Below are 17,812 nucleotides of genomic sequence, written 5' to 3'. Positions count from 1 at the left end.
TTTCACCTCTCTTTGTGCTTGTCTCCACCCCCCTACAGGTGTCACCCATCTTCGCCATTATCCCCAGTGTATTTATACCTGTGTTCTCTGTTTGTCTGTTGCCAGTTTGTTTTGTTTCGTCAAGCCTACCAGCGGTTTTCCCATGCTCTTGTCTTTCTCTAGTTCCTGTTTTCTTGTTTTCCCAGTTTTGACAATTCTGCCTGCCCTGACCCTGAGCCTGCCTGCCGTTCTGTACCTTGTCACACCACCCTAGATTACTGACCTCTGCCTGCCCTGACCCTGAGTCTGCCTGCCGTTCTGTACCTTCCGGACTCTGCTCTGGATCACTGACCTCTGCCTGCCCTTGACCTGACAATATATACATATACATGCGGATCATGATTTTATTTGAAAAATATTTGAACACATTCACAGATCATGGTTTCATTTGTGAAACATTTCAATGTATTCACAGATCATGGTTTTATTTGTGAAATATTTGTATATATTCACAAATCATGATTTTATTTGTGAGTTATGGTGAATATTCATATGGATTGTAGGACACTATACAGACAAAACATTGAGACTTTTCTCACTCCATGCTAGACCACCAGGCGTGTGTTTGTGCGAAGAACATTGTCCATATGATTTGTTTTTGCTGCCAGGATGACCTGAAATGCACAGCTTAGAAGATCAAAAATCATCCATAACTTTTTGGTCTAGCTAAACACTGACAAACTGTGGACTCCCAAGGTTTTTAGTAAAATAATATTTTGTTTGTTTTTAGTCAAAAAGACCACTAGGAATTCAGGCAAAAAAATGTGTTACATTTTTATAGGAAATATGTTCCCAAAATTCCCACAAAAAAATAAAAAAGACATATGTGATCATGTCTCAAAATGCAATGAAGGTATGAAATTATGTTATTTTCAAATACAATCTCCTTTTGGGCTTAGTTGTGGTCAATTTGAGGTGGACAAATGATTATTATCCAACAACCAACCATTCGTTCCGACAAAAATCGGACTTTAGCTGAATCTAGTTGCCTACAGATGTAGCTGCCGGACACAGGAACGTTATCAAGATCCTGTGGCTCATGCTCATGGTTGGCGCGCGCTGTCACTCGTCATCGCTCAAGGCGGTAAGAAGTCTGCATGCCTATGGTACCGTACATTCCACAAATATCTCTCACGCAACGGAAGGAAAGTCTATTCCATCCCACGCGCTCATGTTCCCAACCCGCTCCACACTCTTTTTCTATCATAGCGCTCACCCTCGCATGGACCTCTGAGCGGTGTCAAGACTGAGCTCGCCTCTTCACCTAACACGATGCTTTATGGATTATCTTCCATTGTAGTAGCGAGAGATATATGTGGATGGAACGCGGAGCGAGGTGGAGTACTGGACGGGTTACAGCAGTAGCCTAAAAATCGGCTGGGGGTTCCATTCAACTGGGCTTTTCTGATGCCTGTGGATCTCGTGGGGTTCAGTTCGCTTCACTTCTGTTAACATGCTTTACTTCCAGCTGGTGATCATGGCTGGGACTGTCATGTTGGCATACTACTTTGAGTACACCGACACTTTCAACGTGCACGTCCAAGGGTTTTTCTGCTATGACAATGCCTACACCAAGCCCTACCATGGACCCGAGGCGTCCAGCGCTGTACCTCCTGTCATACTTTATGCAGTGGTCTGCGGATTGCCGTTGATTTTGGTGAGTTTTGAAAAATGGGCAAATATTTGGTTTAGGAAGGCAAAAACGAATGGACACACCAACTGCATAGGAATGAACCACACAAATGTACAACTTTAGGTTACAACAGTAGCAGTTGAATAGGTCTCTATTGGGAAAGAGGTATTCAGACCTCAATGGTGCAACCTGTCTAGGTAAATATTAAATATTTGTTTTGCTACATTGGTAATGAATCGACGGAAATTAGTCGTGCCAACCATATATCTTATTGAAAAGACATAATATATCCCCGTTGCTTTTACATGGCTGATACTGTGTAGCACCCGCTGTACCCTTTTGACATTCCCCCTGGATGTTTTCAGGTGTTTCATGACAAGTAACTTTCTACTGGGCAAGAACTGGTTGAATCAACGTTGTTTTCCACGTCATTTCAACAACACAAAAATACATGTGATTAAGTTGAATCAATGCGGAAAACAAATTTGCAAAATGTGGTGCTGAGTTATGAGTGCTTTTTGAGGTCGGTTTGGTTCAATTATTTCAAAAAATATTTTAACGGTTTTCAATTTCGGTTTTGATAGTTTTTTAAAAACTTTAAATACATGATACATTTTGTGGGTTGAATGCTGTAACACATTATACAACAATTAATAAATGCCCCATGAAGGTAGTAACTGCCCATTACTGCTTATCACTTATTAAACATCGTTTATTCACATGACATTACTTTAATAAAATAATTCAGTTGTTATATACAAGGGTTCGAATGGTTCAGGGAACATAACCTAAAACTGGAAAATAACGAAATTATTTGAGGAACAAAACCCAAACCGGAAGCGATCTATACTGTTCCGAAAGAGAAACATTATTTTAAAAGCATGGGAACCGCTTAATAACGTTATTTTACGTTCCGTGCATTTTTTTCCAGTCCCACAAAAATCGCAACAAAGCGCCTATGCAAAGCCCTCACTGTCACTCAGGAACATATTCCAGCGTCTGCCTGTCAGCTGGAAGTCTTGTGCTGGTGGGTGTGTAGGCTACATGCCCCTCCCATCTGAAGCATACATTAGGTTACTGTTGCCTGCTGATGACATTACAAGCGTTATTCAGAAATTAGGGAGAAATGCTTAACATAATGCATTAACTTTTTAAGTGCTAGTTAAGGATACTGTAGTTATCACGTTTCATATTGAATTTATTAACAACAAAAAGGTAAGATGTGATTTTAGTTATAGTGCTGCACTCACAAGCTTGTTAACTACAGTAGCTAGCTAGCTTGCTAACGTTTGCTCTGGACCAACGTTTAACCAACTCGGAAGTTCAAAGACATTCAAATTTCCCCCATAGAAGCCGCTCCTGCTTAAGTATAATATGTGGGCCAAATTCAGATAATGCATGTCATCACAAAATGCCCAGCGCTTCAAGGCAAGCTTCCTCCATCCTCTCTCGCCCTCTCCTCAACTGCAAAATGTCAGCTGCATCTTCCGCCCTACAATGTGACTGGCGCAGTGTGTGAATGTATCTTTCATTATGATTAAACCATGCTGTTACGGAAAAATGCAATAAGCTCTTAATGCTTCACAGTATACTGCTCTATCCACACCGATTGGCGAAGTAATTTAATGTTGAGCTAAATGTAAAAAATAAATAAAAAAGGAACAGAAAGGAATGATATAAACCGGTACTTTTGGGGGGTTCTAACCGGTTCAGAACTTTATTTTGCTCGTCGGAACAGTGGAACGGAATGAAAAAAAATATTGTTTTCTTCAGAACGAAACGATTGGCTCTATACACTGAACACAAATATAAATGCAACATGTAAAGTGTTGGTCCCATGTTTCATGAGCTGATATAAAAAATCCCAGAAATGTTCCATACCCACAAAAATATTATTTCTCATATTTTGTGCACAGATCTTTTTACATCGTTGTTAGGTTCTGCCAAGATAATCCATCCACCTGACAGGCATGGCATATCAAGAAGCTGATTAAATAGTATGATCATTACACAGGTGCACTTTGTGCTGGGGACAATAAAAGGCTACTCTAAAATGTGCAGTTTTGTCATACAACACAATGCCACAGATATCTCAAATTTTGAAGGAGCATTCAATTGGCATGCTGACTGCAGGAGAATTGAATATTAATTTCTCTACAATAAGCTGCCTCCAATGTCATTTTAGAGAATTTGGCAGTACTTCCAACTGTTCTCACAACCGCAGACCACGTGTATGGTGTCGTGTGGGCGAGAGGTTTGCTGATGTCAACGTTGTGAACAGAGTGCCCCATGGTGGCGGTGGGGTTATGGTATGGGTAGGCATAAGCTATGGACAACAAACTAAATAGCATTTTATTGATGGCAATTTCAATACACAGAGATACCGTGACGGGATCCTGAGGCCCATTGTCGTGCAATTCATCCGCCGCCATCACCTCGTGTTTCAGCATGATAATGCATGGCCCCAAGGATCTGTACACAATTCCTAGAAGCTGAAAATGTTTCTTCCATGTTCTGCATAATCACCAGACATGTCACCCATTGAGCATGTTTGGGATGCTCTGGATCAACGTGTACGACAGCATGTTCCAGTTCCCGCCAATATCCAGTAACTTTGCACAGCCATTGAAGAGGAGTACGACAACATTTCACAGGCCACAATCAACAGCTTGATCAACTCTATGTGAAGGAGATGTGTCATGCTGCCTGAGGCAAATGTTGGTCACACCAGATACTTACTGGTTTTCAGATCCATGCCCCTGATTTTTTTTAAAGGTATCTGTGACCAACAGATGCATATCTGTATTCCCAGTCATGTGAAATCCATAGATTAGGGCCCAATTAATTTATTTCAATTTCCTGATTTCCTTATATGAACTGTAACTGAAATTGTTGCATGTTGGGTTTATTACATTTGTTTTATTTGATTACTTTATTATTTCATTCCAAATCATCATCAGATCTCTATAGAGCTGCTGCCAAAATCAGTATTTTAGTAATTCTTCAAAGTAAATAAGGCATACTTTTATGCCTGCTGAATACCAACTATCAATCACTTAGATAATGTATTTTCAAGGAAGGATACCTCACGAAGCAACCCCTCTCTATCACGCATTCTTCTCTCTCCTCTCCCTGTCTGGCCCACACTAACCTAATGTAGCAGGCATAAAAAAACACACACTGGACAAGTAGGCGCTCAATGGATTATGTAGTTAGTTTAGCACAGAAAACGTGGTAATTATGTCGAATGTTGGTCTTTTGGACACTACAACTCCCTACTATATCACACAGTTCGGGGTTGATCTGATTTATCTCTAGAGAAACTGTGCACTTAGCCAGCAGCATACCACCCTGCATACCACTGCTGGCTTGCTTCTGAAGCTAAGCAGGGTTGGTCCTGGTCAGTCCCTGGATGGGAGACCAGATGCTGCTGGAAGTGGTGTTGGAGGGCCAGTAGGAGGCACTCTTTCCTCTGGTCAAAAAAATATCACAATGCCCCAGGGCAGTGATTGGGGATACTGCCCTGTGTAGGGTGCCGTCTTTCGGATGGGACGTTAAACGGGTGTCCTGACTCTCTGAGGTCATTAAAGATCCCATGGCACTTATTGTAAGAGTAGGGGTGTTAACCCCGGTGTCCTGGCTAAATTCCCAATCTTGCCCTCAAACCATCATGGTCACCTAATAATCCCCAGTTTACAATTGGCTCATTCATCCCCCTCCTCTCCCCTGTAACTATTCCCCAGGTCGTTGCTGCAAATGAGAACGTGTTCTCAGTCAACTTACCTGGTAAAAAATAAATAAATAATAATAAATAAAAATGTGCGCATTGAGTTTACAGAATAGAAACAAACGAATTGGAATTCAAATAATTGAACCTAATTTATTTCAGTCAATTAGTTGTTTAAAAAACAAAAAATAACCAACTTTTCAGTTAATAACTCAGCACTAGCAAAAAGTCATTAAAGTAAGGGCAACTTTTTACCTAAATCCAATGACATGGTGATTTTTTAATTTCACGTTGAATTAACGTTAGTTGACAACTTAAATTTCAGCAAGCCATGACACCCACCATCTCAGATTGCTCTGAAATAGTTTCTGTAGTTAGAAACAAATTAGATTATCACTCCTGCAACATTATTCAGTTGAAATATAATTTGATCTAATTTTTGAGCTAATTGATTGAAGAAACTGTAGTCTATTTCAGAAGAACAGAATAGCATACTCGGAGTTGTCCTTATGTTAGTGTCACGTTCCTGACCTGTTTTCTCTTGTTTTGTATGTGTTTATTGGTCAGGGCGTGAGTTTTGGGTGGGCAGTCTATGTTTTCTATTTCTATGTTGGGTTTTTGAGTTCGGCCTGGTATGATTCTCAATCAGAGACAGGTGTGTATCGTTTGTCTCTGATTGAGAGTCATACTAAGGCAGCCAGGGTTTCACTGGTGTTTTGTGGGTGTTTGTTCCTGTGTCAGCGTTTGGGCCACACAGGACTGTTGCAGGTTAGTCACTTTTGTTGTTTTGTTAATTTGTAGTGTTTGTTGGTTTGCCATTAAATCATGAATACTTACCAATTCGCATCTTGGTCCGATCCATGCTCCTCCTCGTCTGAGGAGGAGAACGACTAAGACAACCTTTACAGTTAGGTCCTGATCTGGCTATGCCAAATGGCTGTGGGCTATACTAGTTCATTTAGCAGACAAGATTTGCTTAGAATTCTATGGCATTTTTTTATAGTATGAAGAATGCAATTGAACAAAGCTGAATAAAATAGAAAGGATATTTTCTCCAAACGATTTGAGGGAGTGCGCACATGCGGCTATTCTGTGTTGAGCGGTTAACAAAGAAATAGGTATTCCAGATGCTTAATTTAGTTATTAATGTAACTTTAGTTTTTATACAAATGTTGGGCTATATGTTTTGATTTTTAATACATTGTAAGGCTGCATGATACGACTCTAATGATTAGAAAAAAGTCGCTTGAAGGCATCAGCTCTGCTTTGTTTTTTGCGCAGGCTGTACACACTAGATCAGTCACTCATTCACAATTTGACAAGCACTTGATAATGCCTAGAATTTAACGGCGGCATCCCCTTTGTGTGGGCGTAATGCACCCTAAAAAAATCCATGCCTTTTGCAGCCAGTGGCCTGTGTGCCCTTCTCCCTGAGTGCTGAGCGCTCCGAAATACCTCTCACTCTCATGACTCTTCATTATGTGATCAGGTCTTTCTCACAGGCTACAAGTGAAGACAGACACATCAGGGACGCAATTGCGCGGGTCCTTATCAAATTCCTGAGTTGGAATTGAAGATATCGAAATGCGCACAAGGTAGTAGGCTATAAGCGCGAATGTTCCATTATGAAATGGTTATGCTTTTATTATAAATGTGCATTTTTATGGTGAAAATGGTCTTCCTCAAACTTGAAACTCACATGCTGCTTATATATGCCAGTTAGGCTCTGCACCACTTGTAAAGCGGATTAATGTGCTTAATTTTAAGAAGTTATTTGGCCACTTTAGTTGTGATACAATCCTTATCAAAACATACAGGCCTATGGGCTAGGCTACATGAGGTGTGCGACTGATTCGAAAAAGTCACAAAAAAGGCATTGTTTCTTATGCTGGGCATCATTCACAAGTGGTAGGATAATATTGTCACCGATCAGACTATTCTTGATTTAATCTTGTCTTCATATATACTAAACAATATATGTGTGAAATTTGTTTTGATTTAGAATGGACCATTATCATGCACCTGTATCGAAACAGGGGCAGCGGGAATAAAAGTCATCTATGCACTTAAATAGCGATTGAAGGATGTTTTTTTGCGTGGTTCAGTTAAACAAAGTTTAAATAAAAAAAATGTTAAAAAAAAAAAATGTCATGCCAGCCAGGTAGGCTATACTCCTGTTGTAAAATATAAGCAATGTGCTTGTTATTAGGAAAGTTGAGAAATACATATAGTAGGCCCCCTCTTTTTTTCTCTCTCGCAATTACATAGCCTATAGAAATGTTGCTCAATATGGGCTCTCATGAAGTGTTTGATTCGATTTTCGATAACATTTGCATTGATGTCAGAGTGATTAGAGGGACAATCGAGTGCTGAGTACCAGGCAGTTAGCAAGTTTGGTAGGCTGCTAATGACCAGAAGCAGCATCATAGCTTGGATATTAAGTCAACTTTGAATAAGACTTTCATTGAAACTGTACAGCCTACCTGTGCTGGAGGACATCTGCAAGATGGTGCTGGCATGCTTAAATAAGGAAATTAATGTCAAATCAATTGCACTATGTTGTTGATCTTTTTGTTTGCTGTCATAATTTACCGTACGTTGTAAAAAAAAAACTAGTTAAGTAGATTTCTGACCAGATACTATTTTACTTTTACCAGAGTAGTTTCTAAAGAGGGTTACTTTTACTTGAGTAAATTACAATCCAAGTAAGATACTTTTACTTTAGGTCAAACGTAATATCAGAGCTCTGACTTTGTGATAGACTGAGTCAGGGCAGGCTTTGAGTCAGTCCTTACCTCATCTCCCTCTCTCCCAAACTGAGTCTGACTACCCTGCACCTCTGTGCCGTTAAGCGCTTCTATCCAACTGTCTCATTACTGTCACTCATCTCTAGACCCATTCATTCCCCCAGAGTTGTTAGCTTTGAGAATGAAGGGGAGAGAAAATTCAATCCATACCAGTATAGGATTCGTTTTTATTGCAAATAGATAGGGAACAGCGAAGAGGTTCATAAATAATTAAGCTTTTACTCAACTGCACTGAGACCTGAGCTTTGGACACATTTACAGAGGTAGAGAGCTAGATTAAAAAGCACGATTCAACGCCTCAGTGTAGTATTGCAGATTTGAACTAGCTAGCGAGAGCAAGCCATGGCTTGTCGAGTGGTTACCTTCCTTTGGGCCATGAAACACTGCCATGGTTTTGGTAGGCTACTGATTGTCAGTAGCTATGGTCTTACGTATTGTTGTGAACTCGAGTCCTTTTCAACCCTGCACCCAAAGACTTTTGTCTAAGGACCTTTGAATTGAGTGCACCAATCCTTGACTCTGAGTGTTCTATCCTGGGTGGGCAGCGATGATGTTACATCATTAGATGGGACAGTCCAACTCCCGAATCCTAGGCAGACGAGAATCAGTAATAGTTGAAGCCTGGCACAGTCCAACCCCCGAATCCTTGACAGACGAGAATCAGAAACGTCCACTGAAGAGTGTCTCACCCCTAGCCTTCCCCTAGACTTCCCTGGACATCCCTTGTGGCCCTATGTAATGTTGAGGGGGAATTTATGATGAGTGGATATTGACGGACCCAGCTATCAATAAAACAGTATCAGCATGACCATTGAGACGCGTTTCTCCATACCATAACTTGAACAATGAAAGGTTGGCCTTGCCTGGTACCAAGGCCTCTTAGATTCCCTCTCCCAATCACTATTATTATCTGCTATGTTCTGGGGAATTGTGTTCGATAATGGGCTAGGATGGATGAGACTACTAACAGGTCATAATCTCACACTCCACTAGACACGTAATGGTAGCCATTATTATCATACCCCTCCAGAAGCTGTTCAGGGATGCAGTGAAAAGCGAACAAATTCTCTCCTGCACCCTGAGGGTTATGGTGGTGTACATTCATTTAGTTATCTTGACAGTGGCTAAGGGTGCTAGCTTTTCTGCAAGGTTGCTAACTTATAAAGAGAGTATAGAAACGAGGACAGGAATCATGCCTCATTTGTGAACGTGTTATGAACACAAACACATGTAATTCATATATTATACATGTTCTGAGCTATTAAGGGTATTTCTTTGGTATTTTAGGGTTGGTGCTCATTGAACTGAAGTCTCACAACATGAGGGTGACAAGCCGTTGTAAACATTGACTTTACGATCAAACAGTTTTTGATTCATAACCACAGGTCCTCACTACTCTGTCTTGTCCTGACCCACAGCAGTAACTCACAGCTGTAAGAAATAAACCCAGCAGGAGAAATCGATATGTGTGTGGAGAGCTGTCTCCGCACGCACGCAGACACGCACGCACGCAGACACGCACGCACGCAGACACGCACGCACGCAGACACGCACGCACGCAGACACGCACGCACGCAGACACGCACGCACGCAGACACGCAGACACGCAGGCACGCAGACACGCAGGCACGCAGACACGCAGGCACGCAGGCACGCAGGCACGCAGGCACGCAGACACGCAGGCACGCAGGCACGCAGGCACGCAGGCACGCAGGCACGCAGGCACGCAGACACGCAGGCACGCAGGCACGCAGGCACGCAGGCACGCAGGCACGCAGGCACGCAGGCAGGCACACACACACGCAGACACACACACACGCAGACACACATGCAGGCACACACACACACACACACACACACTGACAATTCGAACAAGGACTATTTCACCAGCCAGCAGTACTATATCATTTTAGTCAATAAGATTTTTTGCAACGTAAGCTTAACTTTCTGAACATTCGAGACGTGTAGTCCACTTGTCATTCCAATCTCCTTTGCATTAGCGTAGCCTCTTCTGTAGCCTGTCAACTATGTGTCTGTCTATCCCTGTTCTCTCCTCTCTGCACAGACCATACAAACGCTTCACACCGCGTGGCCGCTGCTACTCTAACCTGGTGGTCCCAGCGCGCACGACCCACGTGGAGTTCCAGGTCTCAGGCAGCCTCTGGAACTGCCGATCTGCGGCCAACAAGGCAGAGTTCATCTCAGCCTATGCTTCCCTCCAGTCCCTCGACTTCTTGGCACTGACGGAAACATGGATTACCACTGATAACACTGCTACTCCTACTGCTCTCTCCTCGTCTGCCCACGTGTTCTCGCACACCCCGAGAGCTTCTGGTCAGCGGGGTGGTGGCACTGGGATCCTCATCTCTCCCAAGTGGACATTCTCTCTTTCTCCCCTGACCCATCTGTCTATCACCTCCTTTGAATTCCATGCTGTCACAGTTACCAGCCCTTTCAAGCTTAACATCCTTTCAAGCTTAACATCATTTATCGCCCTCCAGGTTCCCTTGGAGAGTTCATCAATGAGCTTGACGCCCTGATAAGTTCCTTTCCTGAGGATGGCTCACCTCTCACAGTTCTGGGTGACTTTAACCTCCCCACGTCTACCTTTGACTCATTCCTCTCTGCCTCCTTCTTTCCACTCCTCCTCTTTTGACCTCACCCTCTCACCTTCCCCCCCTACTCACAAGGCAGGCAATACGCTTGACCTCATCTTTACTAGATGCTGTTCTTCCACTAATCTCATTGCAACTCCCCTCCAAGTCTCCGACCACTACCTTGTATCCTTTTCCCTCTCGCTCTCATCCAACACTTCCCACACTGCCCCTACTCGGATGGTATCGCGCCGTCCCAACCTTCGCTCTCTCTCCCCCGCTACTCTCTCCTCTTCCATCCTATCATCTCTTCCCTCTGCTCAAACCTTCTCCAACCTATCTCCTGATTCTGCCTCCTCAACCCTCCTCTCCTCCCTTTCTGCATCCTTTGACTCTATGTCCCCTATCCTCCAGGCCGGCTCGGTCCTCCCCTCTTGCTCCGTGGCTCGACGACTCATTGCGAGCTCACAGAACAGGGCTCCGGGCAGCCGAGCGGAAATGGAGGAAAACTCGCCTCCCTGCGGACCTGGCATCCTTTCACTCCCTCCTCTCTACATTCTCCTCTTCTGTCTCTGCTGCTAAAGCCAATTTCTACCACTCTAAATTCCAAGCATCTGCCTCTAACCCTAGGAAGCTCTTTAACACCTTCTCCTCCCTCCTGAATCCTCCCCCCTCCTCCCTCTCTGCTGATGACTTCGTCAACCATTTTGAAAAGAAGGTCGACGACATCCGATCCTCGTTTGCTAAGTCAAACGACACCGCTGGTTCTGCTCACACTGCCCTACCCTGTGCTTTGACCTCTTTCTCCCCTCTCTCTCCAGATGAAATCTCGCGTCTTGTGACGGCCGGCCGCCCAACAACCTGCCCGCTTGACCCTATCCCCTCCTCTCTTCTCCAGACCATTTCCGGAGACCTTCTCCCTTACCTCACCTCGCTCATCAACTCATCCTTGACCGCTGGCTACGTCCCTTCCGTCTTCAAGAGAGCGAGAGTTGCACCCCTTCTGAAAAAACCTACACTCGATCCCTCCGATGTCAACAACTACAGACCAGTATCCCTTTCTTTTCTCTCCAAAACTCTTGAACGTGCCGTCCTTGGCCAGCTCTCCTGCTATCTCTCTCAGAATGACCTTCTTGATCCAAATCAGTCAGGTTTCAAGACTAGTCATTCAACTGAGACTGCTCTTCTCTGTGTCATGGAGGCGCTCCGCACTGCTAAAGCTAACTCTCTCTCCTCTGCTCTCATCCTTCTAGACCTATCGGCTGCCTTTGATACTGTGAACCATCAGATCCTCCTCTCCACCCTCTCCGAGCTGGGCATCTCCGGCGCGGCCCACGCTTGGATTGCGTCCTACCTGACAGGTCGCTTCTACCAGGTGGCGTGGCGAGAATCTGTCTCCGCACCACGTGCTCTCACCACTGGTGTCCCCCAGGGCTCTGTTCTAGGCCCTCTCCTATTCTCGCTATACACCAAGTCATTTGGCTCTGTCATATCCTCACATGGTCTTTCCTATCATTGCTATGCAGACGACACACAATTAATCTTCTCCTTTCCCCCCTCTGATAACCAGGTGGTGAATCGCATCTCTGCATGTCTGGCAGACATATCAGTGTGGATGACGGATCACCACCTCAAGCTGAACCTCGGCAAGACGGAGCTGCTCTTCCTCCCGGGGAAGGACTGCCCGTTCCATGATCTCGCCATCACGGTTGACAACTCCATTGTGTCCTCCTCCCAGAGTGCTAAGAACCTTGGCGTGATCCTGGACAACACCCTGTCGTTCTCAACTAACATCAAGGCGGTGACCCGTTCCTGTAGGTTCATGCTCTACAACATTCGCAGAGTACGACCCTGCCTCACGCAGGAAGCGGCGCAGGTCCTAATCCAGGCACTTGTCATCTCCCGTCTGGATTACTGCAACTCGCTGTTGGCTGGGCTCCCTGCCTGTGCCATTAAACCCCTACAACTCATCCAGAACGCCGCAGCCCGTCTGGTGTTCAACTTTCCCAAGTTCTCTCACGTCACCCCGCTCCTCCGCTCTCTCCACTGGCTTCCAGTTGAAGCTCGCATCCGCTACAAGACCATGGTGCTTGCCTACGGAGCTGTGAGGGGAACGGCACCTCCGTACCTTCAGGCTCTGATCAGGCCCTACACCCAAACAAGGGCACTGCGTTCATCCACCTCTGGCCTGCTCGCCTCCCTACCTCTGAGGAAGTACAGTTCCTGCTCAGCCCAGTCAAAACTGTTCGCTGCTCTGGAGCCCCAATGGTGGAACAAACTCCCTCACGACGCCAGGTCAGCTGAGTCAATCACCACCTTCCGGAGACACCTGAAACCCCACCTCTTTAAGGAATACCTAGGATAGGATAAAGTAATCCTTCTAACCCCCCCCCCCCCCCCTTAAAAGAGTTAGATGCACTATTGTAAAGTGGTTGTTCCACTGGATATCATAAGGTGAATGCACCAATTTGTAAGTCGCTCTGGATAAGAGCGTCTGCTAAATGACTTAAATGTAAATGTAAATGACTACTCAAGCTGAATCAAAGGAGATGGCCCAGTTATCCACTGTGCCGTCTGTCTGTCTTAACAAAGGAGTTATGAGACTGTAAAAAACAGAGACTGTAAAAGTGGAACTAGAGGCATATTTGGTTGTTGGAGAGAATATAGTTGAAAGCGGCAATCTGCACTTGCTACATACATTTTTGGATGTATGAATGAATAAAGTGTACCCATTGATTCATGAAGAATATAACTTATTAATCGCTCATGAGCTTAGTTCAACTGTTCAATATAAGCTTGTTTTACTCCGTTGTTTGTAAACTATGTACACTGAACAAAAATATAAACGCATGATATAAAGTGTTGGTCCCATGTTTCATGAGCTGAAATACAGTGGTGGAAAAAGTACCCAATTGTCATACTTGAGTAAAAATATAGATACCTTAATAGAAAGTTACCCAGTAAAATACTACTTGAGTAAAAGTCTAAAAGTATTCGGTTATAAATACACTTAAGTATCAAAAGTAAATGTAATTTCTAAAATATACTTAAGTATCAAAAGTAAATGTAATTTCTAAAATATACTTAAGTATCAAAAGTAAAAGTAGAAGTATTAGAGGTCGACCGATTATGATTTTTCAACGCCGATACCGATTATTGGCGGACCAAAAAAGCCGATGCCGATTTTTAAAGTGTGTTTGTAATAATGAGAATTACAACAATACTGAATGAACACTTATTTTAACTTAATATAATACATCAATAAAATCAATTTAGCCTCAAATAAATAATAAAACATGTTCAATTTGGTTTAAATAATGCAAAAACAAAGTGTTGGAGAAGAAAGTAAAAGTGCAATATGTGCCATGTAAAAAAGCTAACGTTTAAGTTCCTTGCTCAGAATATGAGAACATATGAAAGCTGGTGGTTCCTTTTAACATGAGTCTTCAATATTCCCAGGTAAGAAGTTTTAGGTTGTAGGAATTATAGGACTATTTCTCTCTATACCATTTGTATTTATTTCATATACCTTTGACTATTGGATGTTCTTAAAGGCACTTTAGTATTGCCAGTGTAAAAGTATAGCTTCCGTCCCTCTCCTTGCTCCTACCTGGGCTCGAACCAGGAACACATCGACAACAGCCACCCTCGAAGCATCGTTGCCCATCGCTCCACAAAAGCCGCGGCAGAGCAAGGGGAACAACTACTCCAAGTCTCAGAGCGAGTGACGTCACCGATTGAAATGCTATTAGCGCGCACCCCGCTAACTAGCTAGCTATTTCACATTGGTTACACCAGCCTAACCTCGGGAGTTGATAGGCTTGAAGTCATAAACAGCTCAATGTTTGAAGCATTGCGAAGAGCTGCTGGCAAAACGCACGAAAGTGCTGTTTGAATGAATGCGTACGAGCCTGCTGCTGCCTACCATTGCTCAGTCAGACTGCTCTATCAAATATCAAATCATAGACTTAATTATAACATAACACACAGAAATACGAGCCTTTGGTCATTAATATGGTCGAATCCGGAAACTATCATTTCGAAAACAAAACGTTTATTCTTTCAGTGAAATACGGAACCGTTCCGTATTTTATCTAACGGGTGGCATCCATAAGTCTAAATATTCCTGTTACATTGCACATCCTTCAATGTTATGTCATAATTACGTAAAATTCTGGCAAATTAGTTCGCAACAAGCCAGGCGGCCCAAACTGTCGCATATACCCCGACTCTGCGTGCAATGAACGCAAGAGAAGTGACACAATTTCACCTGCTTAATATTGCCTGCTAACCTAGATTTCTTTTAGCTAAATATGCAGGTTTAAAAATATATACTTCTGTGTATTGATTTTAAGAAAGGCATTGATGTTAATGGTTAGGTACAGTCGTGCAACGATTGTGCTTTTTTCGCAAATGCGCTTTTGTTAAATCATCCCCCGTTTGGCGAAGTTGTCTTTCTTTGTTAGGAAAAATAGTCTTCACACAGTTCGCAACGAGCCAGGCGGCCCAAACTGCTGCATATACCCTGACTCTGTTGCAAGGGAAGTGACACAATTTCCCTAGTTTAAGGAAATTCATGTTAGGAGGCAATATTAACTAAATATGCAGGTTTATAAAGATATACTTGTGTATTGATTTTAAGAAAGGTATTGATGTTTATGGTTAGGTACACATTGGAGCAACGACAGTCCTTTTCCGCAAATGTGCACCGCATCGATTATATGCAACGCAAGACACGCTAGATAAACTAGTAATATCATCAACCATGTGTAGTTAACTAGTGATTATGATTGATTGATTGATTGTTTTTTATAAGATAAGTTTAATGCTAGCTAGCAACTTACCTTGGCTTCTTACTGCATTCGCGTAACAGGCAGGCTCCTCGTGGAGTGCAATGTAAGGAAGGTGGTTAGAGCGTTGGACTAGTTAACCGTAAGGTTACAAGATTGAATCCCCGAGCTGACAAGTTAAAAATCTGTCGTTCTGCCCCTGAACAAGGCAGTTAACCCACCGTTCCTAGGCCATCATTGAAAATAAGCATGTGTTCTTAACTGACTTGCCTAGTTAAATAAAGGTGTACAAAAAAAGCCAAATCGGTGTCCAAAAATATTGTATTCCGTTTGTTATGAAAACTTGAAATCGGCCCCAATTAATCGGCCATTCCGATTAATCGGTCGACCTCTATTCCTGACATATACTGTACCTCTCCCCAACTCATTAACCAATATATTGGTTGCAATCACTTTGCTCGTATTGTAGCCGTGATAGGACCAGGAAAATCTCAGGGCCCTCCAAACCATTGTAATGATCATTATTGAGTAGTGATTTGGCATTCATTATCCACAATGTGAAAAAGTCAATGCCTGCTATTTAATTATTGTCATGGTATTATTTATGTTCATACCATGACATGTATAGGGAAGGGACACATTAGCTCTACACATTGTGCACCGCTTTTGACTTCATCAGTCTCTCTCCATGTCCAGTAGAGTATGTCCACATTGATTAAACAACACATTGATTAAAACGCACATGAACACACCCATGCATCTACTCAATCATGCAGACACAATCATTTGGACACACACACACTCATAGACACTTCCCCTTCGTTGTTGGACAACAATTCTCTTTTTCCTTTTGATGGAGGATTTCATTAAAACCAGAGCTATGTGAACCTGTCATTACTAGTACAGTCTCCACACATAGTGAGCGTGCTTCCTCCCCCCTTCAGCTTCCAGCTTTATTTATACTGTACATCATCTGTGTAAAGCACTTCAGGCCCCTGCGATTAGATCTCAGGATGCTTAAAGATAGATCAAGGCATTTATTAATCCACGGTGCTGCGTTGTGAGATTTTCCACTTGACGCCTTGCTTTAAAAGAGATCATGAATCATTTGACTCCCGGAGGTGGACTCACTTTACCAGGGTGATTTACGTAAGTGAGATTTTAGGGGGAGTTTGTCTCTTTCCCTAATCTCAAAATTGTGAAAGACTGAATTTGGGTCATCATTGGTAGTCACAAAACTTAATTTCAAGTGGAAATGTTTATTTGTAATTCTTTAAATGGTTCATGTGGTGTATTGGGAAATGTATTATGTGTTAATGAGTTTAGGTGTAAAATGGTTGCAAATAGCCAATGGGGATTTGTATGCAGGGGTTGAGTTATTTGAATTAACAAATGATAATGGGGTTTGAGTTCTTGTATTGAAGTGATTGGATTACGAGATGCAAGGGCGGTAAAAGTTCAATGATGTATTGGAGAGTTGGGCTGAAGACACTGAAGAGAGTAGTCGACTGTAATGTGTTAAGGAGAACATTAAATAAATCTGTTCCATGTATTATAAGTACACTTCGGAGTATTCAGTAAAAGAACCCAGCATCTTAGGATGCAACAGATCAGTTATCTTTTTACAAGACTCTCCAAATCAAATCAAATGTATTTATATAGCCCTTCTTACATCAGCTGATATCTCAAAGTGCTGTACAGAAACCCAGCCTAAAACCCCAAACTGCAAGCAATGCAGGTGTAGAAGCACGGTGGCTATGAAAAACTCCCTAGAAAGGCCAAAACCTAGGAAGAAACCTAGAGAGGAACCAGGCTATGAGGGGTGGCCAGTCCTCTTCAAGCTGTGCCGGGTGGAGATTATAACAGAACATGGCCAAGATGTTCAAATGTTCATAAATGACATGGTCAAATAACAATAATCACAGTAGTTGTCGAGGGTGCAGCAAGTCAGCACCTCAGGAGTAAATGTCAGTTAGCTTTTCATAGCCGATCATTAAGAGTATCTCTACCGCTCCTGCTGTCTCTAGAGAGTTGAAAACAGCAGGTCTGGGACAGGTTGCACGTCCGGTGAACAGGTCAGGGTTCCATAGCCGCAGACAGAACAGTTGAAGCTGGAGCAGCAGCACGGCCAGGTGGACTGGGGACTGCAAGGAGTCATCATGCCAGGTAGTCCTGAGGCATGGTCCTAGGGCTCAGGTCCTCCGAGAGAGAGAAAGAAAAAG

At 43.1% G+C, this 17,812-nt stretch overlaps 1 protein-coding gene across 1 annotated transcript in view; it reads left to right on the top strand.

Annotated features, from left to right (window-relative positions):
- Nucleotides 1-879: 879 nt before the first annotated feature.
- Nucleotides 880-17,812, top strand: part of LOC129814258 (phospholipid phosphatase-related protein type 5-like) — a 65,157-nt gene continuing 48,224 nt past the window's right edge. The window contains exon 1 of the mRNA XM_055867261.1: nt 880-1,696. Within this exon, the coding sequence (XP_055723236.1) occupies nt 1,493-1,696 (204 nt within the window). The 5' untranslated portion in view covers nt 880-1,492. The remainder of the gene's footprint in view (nt 1,697-17,812) is intronic.

Source organism: Salvelinus fontinalis, chromosome 17, assembly GCF_029448725.1.
Source record: "Salvelinus fontinalis isolate EN_2023a chromosome 17, ASM2944872v1, whole genome shotgun sequence".
NCBI classification, from domain to species: domain Eukaryota; kingdom Metazoa; phylum Chordata; class Actinopteri; order Salmoniformes; family Salmonidae; genus Salvelinus; species Salvelinus fontinalis.
The sequence above is the reverse complement of the archived record's forward strand: the minus strand, read 5'-3'. Positions and strand labels throughout refer to the sequence as shown.